We start from the raw sequence: 15,549 nt of genomic DNA, 5'->3' as shown, positions 1-15,549 counted from the left end.
ACATCTAGTTCACTGGCAAATAATTAAGGATTATCCACCAAGACTGTGTTAATTATGTCTGCAGCGACAACAGGATAAGTTTGATGAGGGGTTCAGTCGTGTTTCCATAATGACCAGTGGCATTTGACAGTTGAGAGTGAAGGGGAACTGCATAAAATATAAGCATATTGCACATCTCTGACACTCAGTCCAGGATTATTTATGTTTGATAAGAAGTGTTGTATAGAATAACACAAACTCATGCTTTGCAGACTTCACATAATAAGCATGAGTAGTCATTATCACTCATGAATAATATCCATTGGTGTTTATGGGGATTGACTGCTTTTTGGAGCCAGCCTGAAGTGGCCATTTGTAGAACTGCAGGTTGTAACAGTTAGGCACTGGCTTCATTTCTCAACCTTGGAGGTTGTGGCTTGGTAAAAGCACTTTGGGTATGCTTCAGTATAAGTCAATTTACAATGTTGGAGAATGTAATTAAGATTTTTTTTTTTATATAGTGCAAAATAATAGTTACAAAGTTCTTCAAGGTTACATCAGGTTAGTACAAAAAACACATTAAACAGGCAAAATAGTAAGAGGCAAAAACCAATTAAATCAGGAATAGCATGAGACGGAGTACCAGAAACAGTACATCAGTTCAGAGTAGCAAGGCAGTACTCCATATACTGTATCTTACATTTTTTTTTATGGGAATTGGATGATCTGATAAAATGTACCATTTGCTTAATGACAGATGGAGCCTGGCTGCTCAAGCAGAAAAGTGTTGTCTGATAGTAGACTGGCAGGTATTTAGCAAAGTCAACACAGCAATAACTCTTCAGGTGAAGAGAACTTGATTTGCTCTGTAGCCCAGCAGTGCAGCGCAATGGCTAGATAAACAGAAGGACATTTTGCTGTGACCTGTCGGCTTATCCTTTAGCTGGGAGCTGGATGAAGCATACCATGACACTGAGCGAGGGTGTGAATGTTTAAGTGGCAGCAGACACTTCCAGTGATATGCCTCATAGAAGATTTTGCACTTCTAACACAGCATGGTACTGATGCTTTTTTAGAGTAGGTAGTTGAACTTGGGTCATCGAGGGGTGAAAGAACAAGTGTGAGTGTGTGAAAATGTGGTGAGGAGAGTGTTGTTGGCAAGGAGCAGTCATTTTACACTTTCATAACCATAGTGAATAATGAATGAAAGGCAGCAGAAAAAACATCTGGAGCACAACGCCGCTTCATTCCCGTCATGTTTTTCAGTGACTGTCGATGAGAGGAAAACAGTGGAACTTTTTTCTCTCTTGAAAACAGCAGAAGCCTTTGTCAGCAAAACAACTTCTCCATTTTTCTCTATGAATATTGTCAGTTTTCTTTCTTTACTGCATCGGACTCAGCTGCCATATTTGACAGAAACAGCAGAAGAGCCACCGGCTGTACAGAAAAATGCTGAAGTCAGTAATCTCAGAGGATTCTCCTTTTTGAACTTAAGCGCAGGTATGAAATTTAACCAACCCCTGCAAGATTAATTACCCGGTGAGAAAGCCTTTTATGGCCGAGGTTTATCACAGGGGTGAGGTCCTACCAGTGATTCTTTTGTTTCAGAAGCAAGGCATTATTGGTAAAGGGAGACTGTTGATCATGTTCTGCACCACTTATCCAATCATGCCAATTCAAGAAAAGATCTGAGAAGCCTTGTGGAAATTGAAGATAGTTATCAGTCATTTCAGCCCAATAGGATACGGAGGCACTGAGCGCTATTGTCTGGTTGGATGTCATCCATGAGGGGAATGTCAGAGAGAGGTTTATGACACACAAAATAGGGGGCTATTTATTGTATGTGTTTAAGTGGCCATCTGCAGTGAGAAGACGATTGCAGAGTTTATGGATACCCTCGCTCTGATGTCACTGTGTCTTGGAAAGCTTTCTTTTTTCCTTCTTTTCCCCAGTGCATTATAGTGCTGGTTGTCATGTTAGCCACCAGGTCATGTTGTTTTTGACATATCGCTAGTTTTCAAAGTCATTATTGGCCTCCTTTAGGCAATTTTAGAGCCTAGTCAATACATCAGCAAGCCAATATTTTCATCCAAAATATGGTTATTATAGATACTGCATATCAATATCATGTTTGCAAATATATATTTGGTTTCGATTGTTATTAAATATTAATATCCAGGCTCACAAATCCAGTATCAGATGAGCTCCAAACAATGAGTTTTAAACAGCATGCCTGTGATTGCAGTGTTCAGGCATTCCTCTTTTATATGTGAGCTGCAATGTGCTGAGCTCTCAAATGTTAATTACAGCGTCAAATCCCACAGCAGAGAGAGTGAGTTATGGTCCTTGTGTGACGAGTCAAATGAGCTTTTCTCTTGCAAGAGGTTAACAATAATGATACTAATCACACCCCTGCACTGATAATTGCACAATATTATCGTATCACATGCCCTCATTAGATAGATATTGATTCTTCTGCCCAGAAGGAGATTTCCCACAGATAGCAGTAAAAAATATTACTCTGCCTGTAGCTGCATAGCTGAAGTTATTTAAAGTCTTTTAAAAGTTTAAACTTGGAAATATTTAATTGAAATCATCTATTAACATATAGCCTGTGGCTCTAGAAAATGGGATCCAAGACACAAATGGCAAAGCCATAATTCAATCTTTAAAAGGGAGCTCTGTCAAAAGCCATCAGGTAAGGTCAGGTACTTCACCATCTCCATCTGCATCTTCCGACTGAGTTATGATCTCTCAATTACGTTACAACATAAAAATTTTTGCCCAGGTTGGGTGTATAATTGAATTGGATTGACTGAAGGGAGACTAAAGGATTCATATTACAGTTTAATCCCCTCTCACACAGTGGGGGGTCATTCAAATATGGGCTGAGAGCTGCAGACAGACATAGAGCCTTAGCCTCGATGCTCAGTGTGGTAGATTTGAGTCTGAAATTAATTCAGCGGTGTCCGATAGCAGTGAATAGCTCACATATATCACAAAGATTTTGCTTTTAAACTTGAGAATATGTGATTAATCATCGTTTAAATGTGGATAGAATTTCATCTTAATTTTAATAGTTGCCATTATGTTGTGATGCAGTGTTTCATGAAGTTCCATAAAGAATGATATACAATAATGAAATATTTGATTCTTGAGGTTCTTTAAATAGCCAGTAGTCTGTTTTGTGTATTTCCAATGGGATTTGAAACTCCTGATGAATAAACTCTACTAAGGTTTTACAGGGCGGTGCTGATGAGGATATGGCGTGACTGCACTGGATAATATAGACTTCACAAGCTATAGTCTAAATGTAAATGACCTGTCAGTAAAAGTTAAATGCTTTCCTCTCACAGTTCAAAGCTCAGTTGTTTTTATGATATGTAGGTGACCTTGACATTTCTAAAGATGCTCAAAACCTCACTCTTACAGCAGGAGTCACAACATCCATTAAAAAAAACCTGTGCAATGAAGACAGTCAAGCTTTTACTCATCCTGCAAAGTCATTCATTTTTTCTAAAATACAAGAGCCAAAGAAGAAAATTCATTTAACATCTGAGTTCTTTCAATTTTTGTTTGTCTGCCAGTGAAAAAGAGCTCCCCTGACATTTTATGTGACATTTCCATCCCCCACAGAGAATTCTCAAGAAAGCTGAGTGTTGTTTATGTTTTCTAATTAAAAACCAAACTTAAGTAGACGTTCGGGTTCAATCTATGGTTATCCAGGCACCTAATTATGAGTGTTTGTTTTATATTTGCTTAATTTATGCCGGATGAGTCACTCAATGAATGCTCCAGTTGAAGGAGAAAGTTGTCTCGGTAAATCTGGTAACAATGAGAGATTAGTTTGTTCCATGCAGGTCAACAGTGTGCTATGTGAAATATTTGTTCTTGAATCAAGAAAAATATGAAGACTTTAGGAGAAACCTTTCAGTTGATGAAGCTGACAAAGTAACTGCTTGTTAGGACATAAAACTAGTTCCATTACCTCCTGTGACTTTATTATTTTTGAAATAATTTCTTTTTTCTCCCCAAAATCAACAACATTTATCTTGAAATTCCAAACTACACCGTACAGAAGGACTAAACGCATATGATTCCGTAATATGATGTTAATTTCATTTGATTTGTTAATGAAATACATGGTTGCTTTTTTCTGGTTTAGTTTGGTAGGAACTATCAAGATGGAAATTTCACACAACTTTATGAATTAAATTCTGCTCCCTTAAGATGTGCTCAGCTGAATATTCATCGCTTTCTCAGTTGATGAATACTTGCAATGGATTAAGGTGTTAAATTTGCTTCAATAATATAAATATTTATGCACTCCCACATAAAACACAGGCTTTCACAGGTGCAGTGATTAGTTTCCCATTTTTCATTTGTCTCTCACGTTCACACCACAATTCTGATGACAATTTATCATGTATAACGAGATGTGTCAAGTTTCTTATTGGCAGCAATTAAGGGCCAGTGGAAACAAACAAATAGGAGTCTTCCTGTTGTCACTGTGCTTAAAAGATCATTAATATGTTTATTATACGATACATCTTTGTTCTGTTCTTCTACTGTACAGTACAGATTGCTGTGTTTTTGTTGCCTAAAAATCACTATTTGACTTCGCCTTGAAATGCCATAGGTATAAAGTAGAAGGATGGGCTTGATGTCATTTAAATTATTAGCTTTTTACTTGATTATACAGTTTGAAATGTCAAGCTTCTATTTCACAATGTTTTAAATGCAGTACTGTGGGAAACCTTTTTCATTCCTCTTAAGCACTATGTGAAACCCAGCCAGGGAGCCGAGTTTGGATTTGATTTTAGATCATATCTAAACATCCTCAGGTGGTTTTGATCTGGGTCTCGCTCTTCCTCAATATTTTCTGAATTGGGCCTCTTGTTTTGGAAATGTTTATGCACTGTAAATGATAAAACTGTATTAAATACATATAATTCATGGACCTAACTCAGTTTTATCAACACCCATTTGAAATAAGCTACTTGCAATTAGAGAGAATAGGTAGGGGAGATGGTGTTGCAGACTTCCCAGCATGCATTGTTTGAGTGTTAACATTCCCCAGAGACTGTTCTTTCTGGTATTTTGAAGAGTCCATTCATGGTGGAAACATTGTGTGTCTGTAATATATTATAAATTAAGTTGTGGATGTTTCTTTTCATAACTGTAAAAGGCAATGCAAACAACTTTAAAGTCTTGAATCAGTCCGCACCCTTGTAAACTTAGAACTGAACAAAGCCACTGGGGGCAGCCTTGCATGCTGTTTGTACTGACTTTGGTACAAAGTGAATCCATCAGCTGCAGCTGTGAGCTCTTTATGTCAAATGAAGAACAGACTCTCAAACCGATCTGCAGCAAGTGTCCATGTGACTTAGAAGTTCAGTCAACTTAATATTTTTAACTTCTTCCTAAGTTCAGTTCATTTAAGTTAGTGTTATATTTTTTAAACTTAAATACAGCTTACTCAATGAATTTTTCATTTTAAGCACATACTGTAATTATTTCACACAACTTGACAGGTTTGTTTAATTTTTCAAAGTAATCAGTTTGCCCTTTTTCTTTTTCTTTTTTTTAACTGGTTAGAATGTAAAGTGTGCTTATGTAGGTTTTTCACAGGTCTGTTTCAGAACTGGACAAAGATTTTGAACCTGTTAAATAGGAAGCACTGATCTGATCCACCACATCACTGTCGGTGGCCATGATGTGATCCATCCACACCGAGTCCAGTTTTATAATTTAAATCTTTATTTGATAAAATTAAGTATTATTCTGTCAGTTACATTCTTTCAGTCACGGCTCAGCTTTTAGTGTCACAACAAGCCCTGGCTCCACTGTCTACCACCTATATACTCATTAGTTACTCACAGCTAGAATGAGAAATATTTTTAGTGAGTGGTACAGAGTCACAACCCATCACTTCTAAATGACTGCTATATCTCTTACCATTGTGTCCACTTGAAGTAAAACCCTCCTACAACCCAACCAGTTCTGAGAGTGTGACCTCTACGATGTCAGACTTGATCTATAGACCTGAGCATTACTATGTTAGCTAACCTGTGCATGTTCCAAACCTTTGATCTTCACCGTGGGAGCTGGCTCCATCATCTCTGGAAGAACTAGCAGCACAGCACAAGCATTCAGAGAAAATGACTGCACAACTGGGAGACTCAATAAGACCAGTCTCCTGTTGCGAGCATTTGACTGGGAGGTCTGTTGACAATTGAGGGCTCCTCCTTTCTCTCTAAGCCACTGCTGAAATATTTATCACCAGTGCATATCACCCCTTGATCACTTATACACCTGCCTTGGTCTCACAATGATTTATTAACATGCTTCTGATAAGCATCTCAGCCATTGATTTTTGTCACTCCTTTGAGATGGATGGACTGGAAGAGGTTTTCTCTCACTCCTCCTCTTGACATTTGACCATTCACTAAGGAGAACTAACAAGAGTTGACAACTGAGGCTTACACAGCAACCCCTTGAGCACGCTAGCCGCTTAACATTTGAGTTTCTGAAACGTGACACATTATTTAAACAACAGATAATTAAAATTTGCAAGCAATAATATTCCATCAATGTTTCACCTGCCATGTAGATCATCTTCTCATTAAAGATGCAGAAAGGCACTGCCATAAAAGTTGCTCTCTTACAAACAGAAACTATTAACATATAACTGTCTAACTTATCACAAAACTGGCAGAGCTCAGGTTAACATGACATTTTCATCAAATTTGTTGATTTTCTGGAAGTCTATAGAGCATCATGAATCAGAGATGAGAGATCTTAGAACACTGAGAAGTTTCATTTCTTATTAAACCAGGAATGAAAACCCATGTATAATATATACAAAGCCATGTATTCAGACCGGTGACATTTCTAATTCTTGGGTAGTGCCAGGTCACAGAGCTCAGCACTGTCTCACAGCAAAATGTATAATAGCTATGTTGCTCCGCAACACAAAACGTACCGCTCTCACAATAACATCATGAAAATTGGCATTGCAACACTTTTCTCTATTGAAAATTGGAACCAAAAGCACAGTTATGTTTAGGCAGAGAAACTTCACTACATGGTTCAATGTAGGCACACAGAGTAGATGGTTAAGGTTAGGAAATGGCTGTGGGGGCAGTTATAACGCAGTGCTTGGAAATGGGACACAATCTCCAAGTCCTTGCATGAAAGTCAGCTCTTTGTTTGACCCATCCATCAACCCTAACCACTAGCTTCCACTGTTTTTAACATTAAGTTCCAAACTGTTCGCCTTCATCAGACACTGCATGTTAGTGTCTGTAGCCACAGGTGGTGCCAGTAATGTGCCATTTTCTTGTTTGACAACTGTCATAAAACACCACAAAGAAGAAGAAGACCACAAAGAAGGTTACTGCAATACAGCAAGCGTTGCCATGTCGTGGTTTTACAGCCTTTATTTTGACACTACTACATTTTACGTTGTGGACCAACATACTGTAGCTATTGTACATTTTACTTTGACACCAGGCTGCAGAGCAGCAAGTCCATTCACTAATTTCTTTTGTAACTTCATGCCCACAGGAGCTTCCCCATACACATGCATCTTTTTTTTTTTTATTGTTTTCACAAAGATCTCAGATTATTTCATTTCTTCATTTTCCTCTTACAAGAATATCCCTGTCGTCCCTTTGTAATCGTTCCACACAACACACAATGCAAAGGCTAACATATGCTGGCTGCCACTAAGAGTTCAAAAAAAGAAATCGAAATGTTACTTTCTTCAAAGCCAGGGCTCCTAGTCTCAGCAGACCTAGCCTGCCAGGGGAAGATTGATTGATTGCTTGAGAGATTGAATTTGAAAGTCAGTTTTGACTTTGGCTAAGACACTCAAGATTAGGTGTCACAATGTGGGGATGATTTCAGGTTTGGCAACAAAACAATTGAGCAGATATCAAGGTTTTTACATTTTTCCCACTAGAAGATCTCAATTTTAGATGAATACTGTGGTTTTATGGCTTTATTTAGTAAATACAAGCTCACAGGCAAATTCTGAGACATAGTTTGCTGTCAAAATATCCCCCAGTTAGAAGTATTCTTTTGTATGATGGCCAAATATACACAGCTGTTTGTCTTCTACATTCTGCTTGCATACTATTCTTTTCCAGGTCACTGACGTCAATGCAACAAGTCAGTGACTTCTGAATGCGTTCAGATAACAATAGAAGATGTCAAGACCAGTCCACAAGGCATATTAAAGAGATCACAGACTCAGAGATTAATAACGATGCCCAGATGGAAACAGGGTAATTAATGAGGAGCTTAACAGCAAATTAAATAGATTGCAATGCAATTATGGAGGTGAGTGTTGATCAATAACCTAGTAGCTTATTTGGTGTCATGGCCCAGACACATCCCTAGATGTGCATGTGTGTTTTATTTTTTGTGTGCGTGTTAAAGACACACAGTTGGATGAAATGTAGCTTCTAGACAGGAAATGAGCAAACAAGTGATTTACACATCAATTTATGGCCGATTAGCCTCTGCCACGGTGATTTTTATATTCACTGTGAGTGTAGCAAACATGGCCTCATGACCCCCTAGAAATTACCATTAAACTGCTTAATGAGAAGTTGTTTCAAATTTGCATTCAAGAGTAGTAGATGTGGTAATTGGTTTCAAAATATAATTTGAAGAAAGGTATAATTAAAGGATTTTATATCCAAAAGTTATACTGTGTATTCAACTTTAGGGTAAAAGTCTAACCTGACAGAGTATTTCAAAAGCGGGTGTGTGTATAGTATAAGAGCGGTATACAGTATAGTGAAGTTTGCTTTAAAAACAAAATGATCAGTTGTCCTTCTTGGCTATTTTTTTAAATTGAAAACTAATAATGATTACACCCCCAGCTTAACAACACAACAACACAATATGGATTTATTTTTAATCATATTGCTCCAAGTGTCACATACTTCAAATGAACCTCAAGGTTTCCTTTTTTCAAGGTTCCCTCTGGAGTTCTCATTGTAAACAAACAGTTTTATTTACACTCAGTATTTCTCTCCAGAATGCCTCCTGGGCATTTGCAAGGCTCAATAAATACTGTACTGAATGTATTTTCTATATCATATAGCATTGCCTTTTGTATTGCTTGGAAACTTGCATTGTTTACCTACAGAAAGTTTTCTTCACTACTTTTATTATAGCATTTGATCTGCAGTACTGCCTTTGCTTTCATCAGAAATATTTCACTCATGTCCTGATACCACTAGTGACAGTACAGGGACCTACTCATCAAAACATTGCTCTACTGCACCTCTTGTGGTTTTAAAAAACATTCTTAAGTCTTGCTAGTGGTTAGTCTATATGGATGGCAGTGTTGGTCAGTCAATCCGTCATTTTGGCCTGAACTATATTCCAAAAGTTGCTGATGGATTATTGTTAAATGGCGTACAGATATCCATGGTCCCCAGGGAATGCATCATTCTGACTCTGATAATCCCCCGACCTTTGCTTTAGTGCATCATGAGACTGGTATTTGCAGTTTTGGGTGAAGTCTCTCAGCAACTTCTAGGTAGATTGCCATGATGTTTGCTACAGACATTCACCTGGTAAAAACTTCAGTGACTCCCTGACTTTTGATCGCCATCATCAGGTCACAATTTCACTTTATCCAATACTTTGGCTTATGACCAAATACTTGCAAGACTAATGACACTCTCATCAGCTTTAGATAATATATACTTCATATTTAGTGCTAACTAACAAAAGATAACATGCAAAACAAAGTTGCCAAAAGTCAGCATGGTAATATGTGACAGTTAGCATTTTGGTGTTAGCATTTAGTTCAAAGCACTTCAGTAGACCCTTAAATATAATTTGGTCAAATGAAGATGTAACTGTTTTAAGATGTTCTTGACATAGACACATAGTTACTAAGCATTTTCAAAAATAAAACTGCATTGCATTTTTTTTTTTATTGGGGCCAGATATTTGTGAAAAACTGTTCACTTGCTGTTGTCATATGTACCACGACCTTGTAGGTTTGGTAAGAGTTACCTCATCCATGTGTGGTTATAATGTTCCTGTTCAAAGTCTGTAGTTTGTTGACTTTGAACATGACACATTTTTATGAGGGTGGGATTGAAATAGTATTATCTGCAGTTTCTTAATGTTGCCATTACATCTAAAGGAACACTGGTCTCCCTGCACATTCAGCCTAGCAGTAGCACAGTCTGACTGCCCTCTGCCAACATACATACAGTATATGTTATCTTCCTGGTGTTTCTCTACTGTGTTTTATGGTTTCACTTAGAAATTAGTGCTGCATTTTGCAGAAGCAGCTTTTAATCCTAGTGTGTAGGGTGAGCTGAAGCATGTAGGTGTACAAGTGTTTTGGACATACTGTAGCTCACTACTGGGAAAGTATTATGTCTGTCAGATTAAGTGAATTAAAAAGCAACAAAAACAAATAGTCAAAAGCTGATCAGACTTTTTATGGAACTATTGCCAAATTGCATTAATTTTTAATCCTCTTATAGATTTGAAAAGATATGGATCAAAGCAAAATCCATTTTACAGACAGAATTTTCCACAAGGCATTTCATTAAGGGAACACTGGATACCACTTTCAGAGCTTATTACTAAAAGTAGCACACTCATTTCTCACTGTACAGTGCTTCTGTTACCAGCTGAACTAAAAAACATTTTGTCTCTGCCTGATGTTTTATGAAAAATTAATTATATTTAATATTGTCACTGTTCCAGAAAAAACATTAAATGCTGTTTATTGAGCACAGCTGTGTGTGTATTCAAAGCAGGAAGTTATTTGACGTCTTCAATGCAAGGAGCTTCAAAAATAAAAATATGCAATGCAGTTTTATTTTTGAAAATGCTTTTGAAAAGGAGCTTTTTTATGTCTTCAGAGTGAAAAATAAGGATGTGGAAATGAAGTTAACTTTGATATCAAACACCACAATATCTGTGTCTTATCAGTAGTCAATATTTGTTGCTGTTATGTATGTCTGCAATCCTCCACTAACCTTTAGGGACTGTATTCCTGTAAAAAGCGAGTCAATAGCTCATTGGTGCCACCAGATTATTATGACCAACATGTTTTGTTTTTTTTATTTTGGCCATAGTAATTATGACACAAGCAAAGGAAGAAGTTATTGTATGTCACCTAGTATAGAGAGCGACGAACTCCATGTTATGGGTCAGGACAGATAGAGTACTAGACTGCTGTTTGATTCCAGTGCGAAACAACCTTAACTGTTCATTATTGTAATGAAAGTCCTTTAACATAAAGATACTACACATATTGATATACCAATACAAACCTGCAGAAATACAACAGGACACGGCTTGATATGAACAAATCAGATGGAACCAGATTTGGGTCTTGGGTCAGGAAAATTTAGTTTGCATTTATATGGAGTCCTTCATCATAGGGGCAGTACTTCTAAAAAATATACTGACAGTTTACTTACTGAATTATTTAGGATTCAGAACCTGTTGTAATGTTACAAATTCTCCTTTTAAATAGGCCAGCAGTACATCAGATCTGCTGATACCTTGGCCACAATATGGTGCCGCTACTCCTAGTTAGTTGATAGCCCAGAGGAACGCTCCAAAAATAAAATGTGGACTATAATGAGATGACTTTTGCTACTGTTTCTGTTTCTGCAAATCAAATCATGGCAAAATAATAAAGGTCTGCCTGAAGGTTCGTTCAGCATCTCTTTTTTTTTTTTGTTCAAATTGTACAAAGCCGCAGATGCAAAATAAAGTGAATATCTCTCCAGAGTGCTAACTAAAGCTGTGCAGAATATATCTGTTAAAAATGTGTTGCACTTAACTATTTTTGCAAATGTATAATGTGTCAAAATTATCAAGTTTCTATTGTTAACGATCCAGTTTGTTTTGCGCATTACATTTCAGCTGATCCACGTAAGACCGGATTTTGGAAATTGGACCTCTGAACACAGAATCCGGTTTCCTCAGGGGTTTTTCCCCTGAGTAAGTGATCCACAAAATCCAAGTGCATGGAAGGATAAAGAGAGGGAGAGAAAAAAGAAACGGTAGTCTGGGGGAAGGGGAGGAGGGCAGAGTGTGACATGGGAGTGCATTTCAGCTCCAGTCCTGTGCGTGTTCAGCCTCCCATCCTGTGCGTGTGACTGTGGAGGATCTAGAAAACCTCAGCTTCACCCCACAGCAATGGCAAAGAGAAGAATGGTCCTGGGGAGACTAAATATAGACCCAGTGTGCTGTACCATCAATCCTGATTAAGTTAACTGTGGAACCGCGCTCACTGTGGGGAGAATATGGCTGAATGTTGAATCCAGGTTACTGTACATAAGCATTACCTTGTGTTTGGCCCACCTTGGCTTGGAAATGTTTCAGTGAATAATGTATTATTACTCTCTTCCTGATTTATTTATTTATTTTCTTCCTTTTGCGGCTGCCTCCATTAGGGTTTACCACTGTGGAATCTCTGTAGGTATGGAAATCTGATGTATGATATGTAATGTGATGTAATTTCTGACCGCCGCCCCTCCTGATGCTACCCTCCCATCTTTTAACGGGGCTTGGGCCTGGCACAAACAGTACACTGGCTTGTGCAGCCTCAGTCACTGGGTGTGGTGCATTGGCTGGGAAGCAGATTCAAGCTGCCCACAAAACAGACAAGAATCCTACCTCTGCATGGCCAGTGCACCTCATTCTTAATCAGTACTTAATGCACCAACTTAATTTCTCCCTGGAGAAGGTCATGAGGCTACTTCAAATTTTAGTTTGTATCTAAGAAAATGTTTCAGATGCATTTTCCCCAGAAATGATTATGAAAATATTAAAATATCTCATGTACAACATGTTGTCAAAAATATGTTGCAGTGTGACACCCACAAAAACTTATAGATATACCGCTAATTTTGACCAGTATCTAATTTCACTTGTTTCAAATGTGTTTCTTGATTGCATTTCAATTATTGATATTCTGAATTTATTCAGCATCATGTTCCAAGATGTGTTTGAGTTACTAGACAGGTCTCTCATGTCTCAGTCATGATAGCTACTTACAGTATGGCCTTCACACTTCAGCTCTAACTAATTGCCTAGATTCTAATTTTCTGTACTCCAACAACTTAAAAGTTCTGTAAGCAGTGAACACAAACTCCTCACTCCAAAAAGTCCCTCTGGACTTTATGGCTACATGGCCGCACTCACTGAAGGCTTTGACTTGCGTATTTACTCACATGTGTGACAAGAATTGGATCTAAATGCTCCACTTTCTTCTAGATAAGGATGCACACACATTCATTTTTGTACAAATGACTACGTTTCAGTAAGAGCTGTATTACAGTTTTACACAAAGGCTTGTGTCTCAGTCTGACATTTTCATTTTCATCACCTCATACATTATGAATTAATTGTAACATAAATAACAGTTGTCTGACAGGTATTTAAGCATGACTTTTTCCATTTAATCATAAATTAAATGGACTCTGTCTGCTTGTAAAGACAACGGCAGGGCTTCATGTTTGCATTTCATTTAGTTTTATACTGTGTTTTTCTACAGTGCACAGTCCCCTCTCTTTCACTTTACAAGGTTTCATCCTATGGGCTTTATTTACACATCCACAGATGGTAATTTGTGTCATGCAATCTGTGTTACAGTTTGTACAGGATTTTGATCCTTTAACTATTTGTACTGACTTTATGTATAAATGTTTAATCAGAGCAGATATTTTGCTCCTGTAAAATTGATAATGAATAATCAAAATATGACAATCTGCTTTAAACCTCTACTTTGTGCGACATTCACAGTTACCAAAATAGGGGCCGTTGTGCGTTTTGTCAGTCAGTCTGCTATAAATACACACAAACCATCTGGGTGCTTAACAGACTACACCCAACTCCTTTAACATTCAACCATTCTCAATAAGTCACTCTTTGTAGACAATTACCAAATTATTCATTTACAGCGTAATGACAGCAAGGCAGCTCAACGTGTTCATGTCACCCTGGCAACCTAAGTCTCGTCTGCAGTCCAAGTTATTTTTTGGTTTTCACTGTAGTTCTGAATGTTTGACACCACATACTTTTTAAACATCTTTATGTTCTCTGTTCTTCTTCTAACAGTTTCATGTGAACCGTTGTGTCACACATATCACAAACAATGTACTGTGATTCTCAGTTGCTCTGCTGGCACTAGAGACAGCAACGCCTCCCACATTAATGGCAGAATACATTCCACTTGCATTAACCAAAAAATTGTGATGGATTTTCTTGTCAAACATGCATGTATTCTGTTCTAGCGCAATCTGCTTTTTATTCAAATGCCATGTTCCTGAAATAGTACAATAGTTCATGCTTCACTTAGTGGGGGGAAATACAGTATTGATTAATACTCCTTCTTTCATTTGCATGCAGCCTACTGTGTCTTGACTTGTGCAGATGATTTTACTGAGCTGATGGTGGCATGATTCATCATGTAAATAAATGCATCAGCATTACAGAGTTGTTTTCAGAGAAGACATAACATGAATATATTAACTGAACTTAGTGTCATTTTTGTTTGCTCTGTGCTTGTCAAATTACCTGTCCGCATCATCCTTTATAGAAGATGTGCTTCTACTTGTGAGGACATCCGTCATCCACTGTTAGTTGAAAGCCTCAAATTAGAATCTAGCAGGGACACCTATTCTCTCAGCTCAGCAGGACTGTCTTCTCTCTTCCAGGTGTAAAGATGTGAAGGCCCCATGGGGCCGATGGTGGAGGGGATACAGGACCTTACCTTCTTCCTGGTCAGTGCTGTCCCTCTGTGGACAGAGTTCCTGTCTTGACTCATCTTGACTGATGGATGGGCAGGTCCCTATAATCAGTCAAACGCAAGTCCTGTACCTCAGACCTGATGGATCACTATCCATTAGTCACAAGATCAGCTTGCTCCTAGGCTGTTTGGGTCAGTATTAAGTCAGCATGTACTCCTTCTTTCAGTTCCTCAAAAGCCAAATGAATGTTCCATGTGGTTATAGCATCCAGCATCCTTACAGGTATGGGAATTGGCCATGTTCTAGCTAAAGCTAATAAAACAAAAACGTGTATTTAGGTTAACTTTCCTTGTTAGGCTAAATTACCTGTCCAGCAGAAAACAGCCAACTTTGGTGTCATTCTGGAAACATTTGTCCCCCATCAAGGATTTCTATCTACGAAGGGCCACACCAATGTTTATGGTCATCTTCTGCCATCACCTGTCTCTTTTTCTTTGTGTCTTTTCTTCTTTCATGACAGGGATTCATGCCATCTTCTTTTTTCTGGTGTTAAAGTACGTAGAACTATAATCCTCCTTCCTCTTGTTTCTAACATTACTTCTTCTTTGTCTTCCTAGCATCTTTAAATCCAAGCCGTTACTTCAATGTCAAAACATTAAATTCATGCTCTAGAGCCAGTGTGTGGTTTGTCCATTTGCAGCTACTGTAAAAAAACATGGTGGCCTCCATGATAGGGAACCTGCTCCTATGTAGATATAAAAGGATCATGTTAAGCTAAAGAAAATGCAATGATTATTTTCTGGCAATTACACAT

General features: G+C 37.9%; 1 protein-coding gene across 1 annotated transcript in view; it reads left to right on the top strand.

Annotated features, from left to right (window-relative positions):
- tceanc2 (transcription elongation factor A (SII) N-terminal and central domain containing 2) overlaps positions 1-14,723 on the top strand; it is an 80,575-nt gene extending 65,852 nt beyond the window's left edge. Inside the window, exon 5 of the mRNA XM_020591540.1 lies at positions 14,703-14,723. Coding sequence (XP_020447196.1) covers positions 14,703-14,708 — 6 coding nt within the window. The 3' untranslated portion in view covers positions 14,709-14,723. The remainder of the gene's footprint in view (positions 1-14,702) is intronic.
- The last annotated feature ends 826 nt before the right edge of the window (positions 14,724-15,549 follow it).

The sequence above is a fragment of the Monopterus albus genome, unplaced genomic scaffold (genome assembly GCF_001952655.1).
Source record: "Monopterus albus unplaced genomic scaffold, M_albus_1.0 scaffold14.1, whole genome shotgun sequence".
Taxonomy (NCBI): Eukaryota; Metazoa; Chordata; class Actinopteri; order Synbranchiformes; family Synbranchidae; genus Monopterus; species Monopterus albus.
Note: the sequence above shows the minus strand (reverse complement) of the source record. Positions and strands in the feature narration are given on the sequence as shown.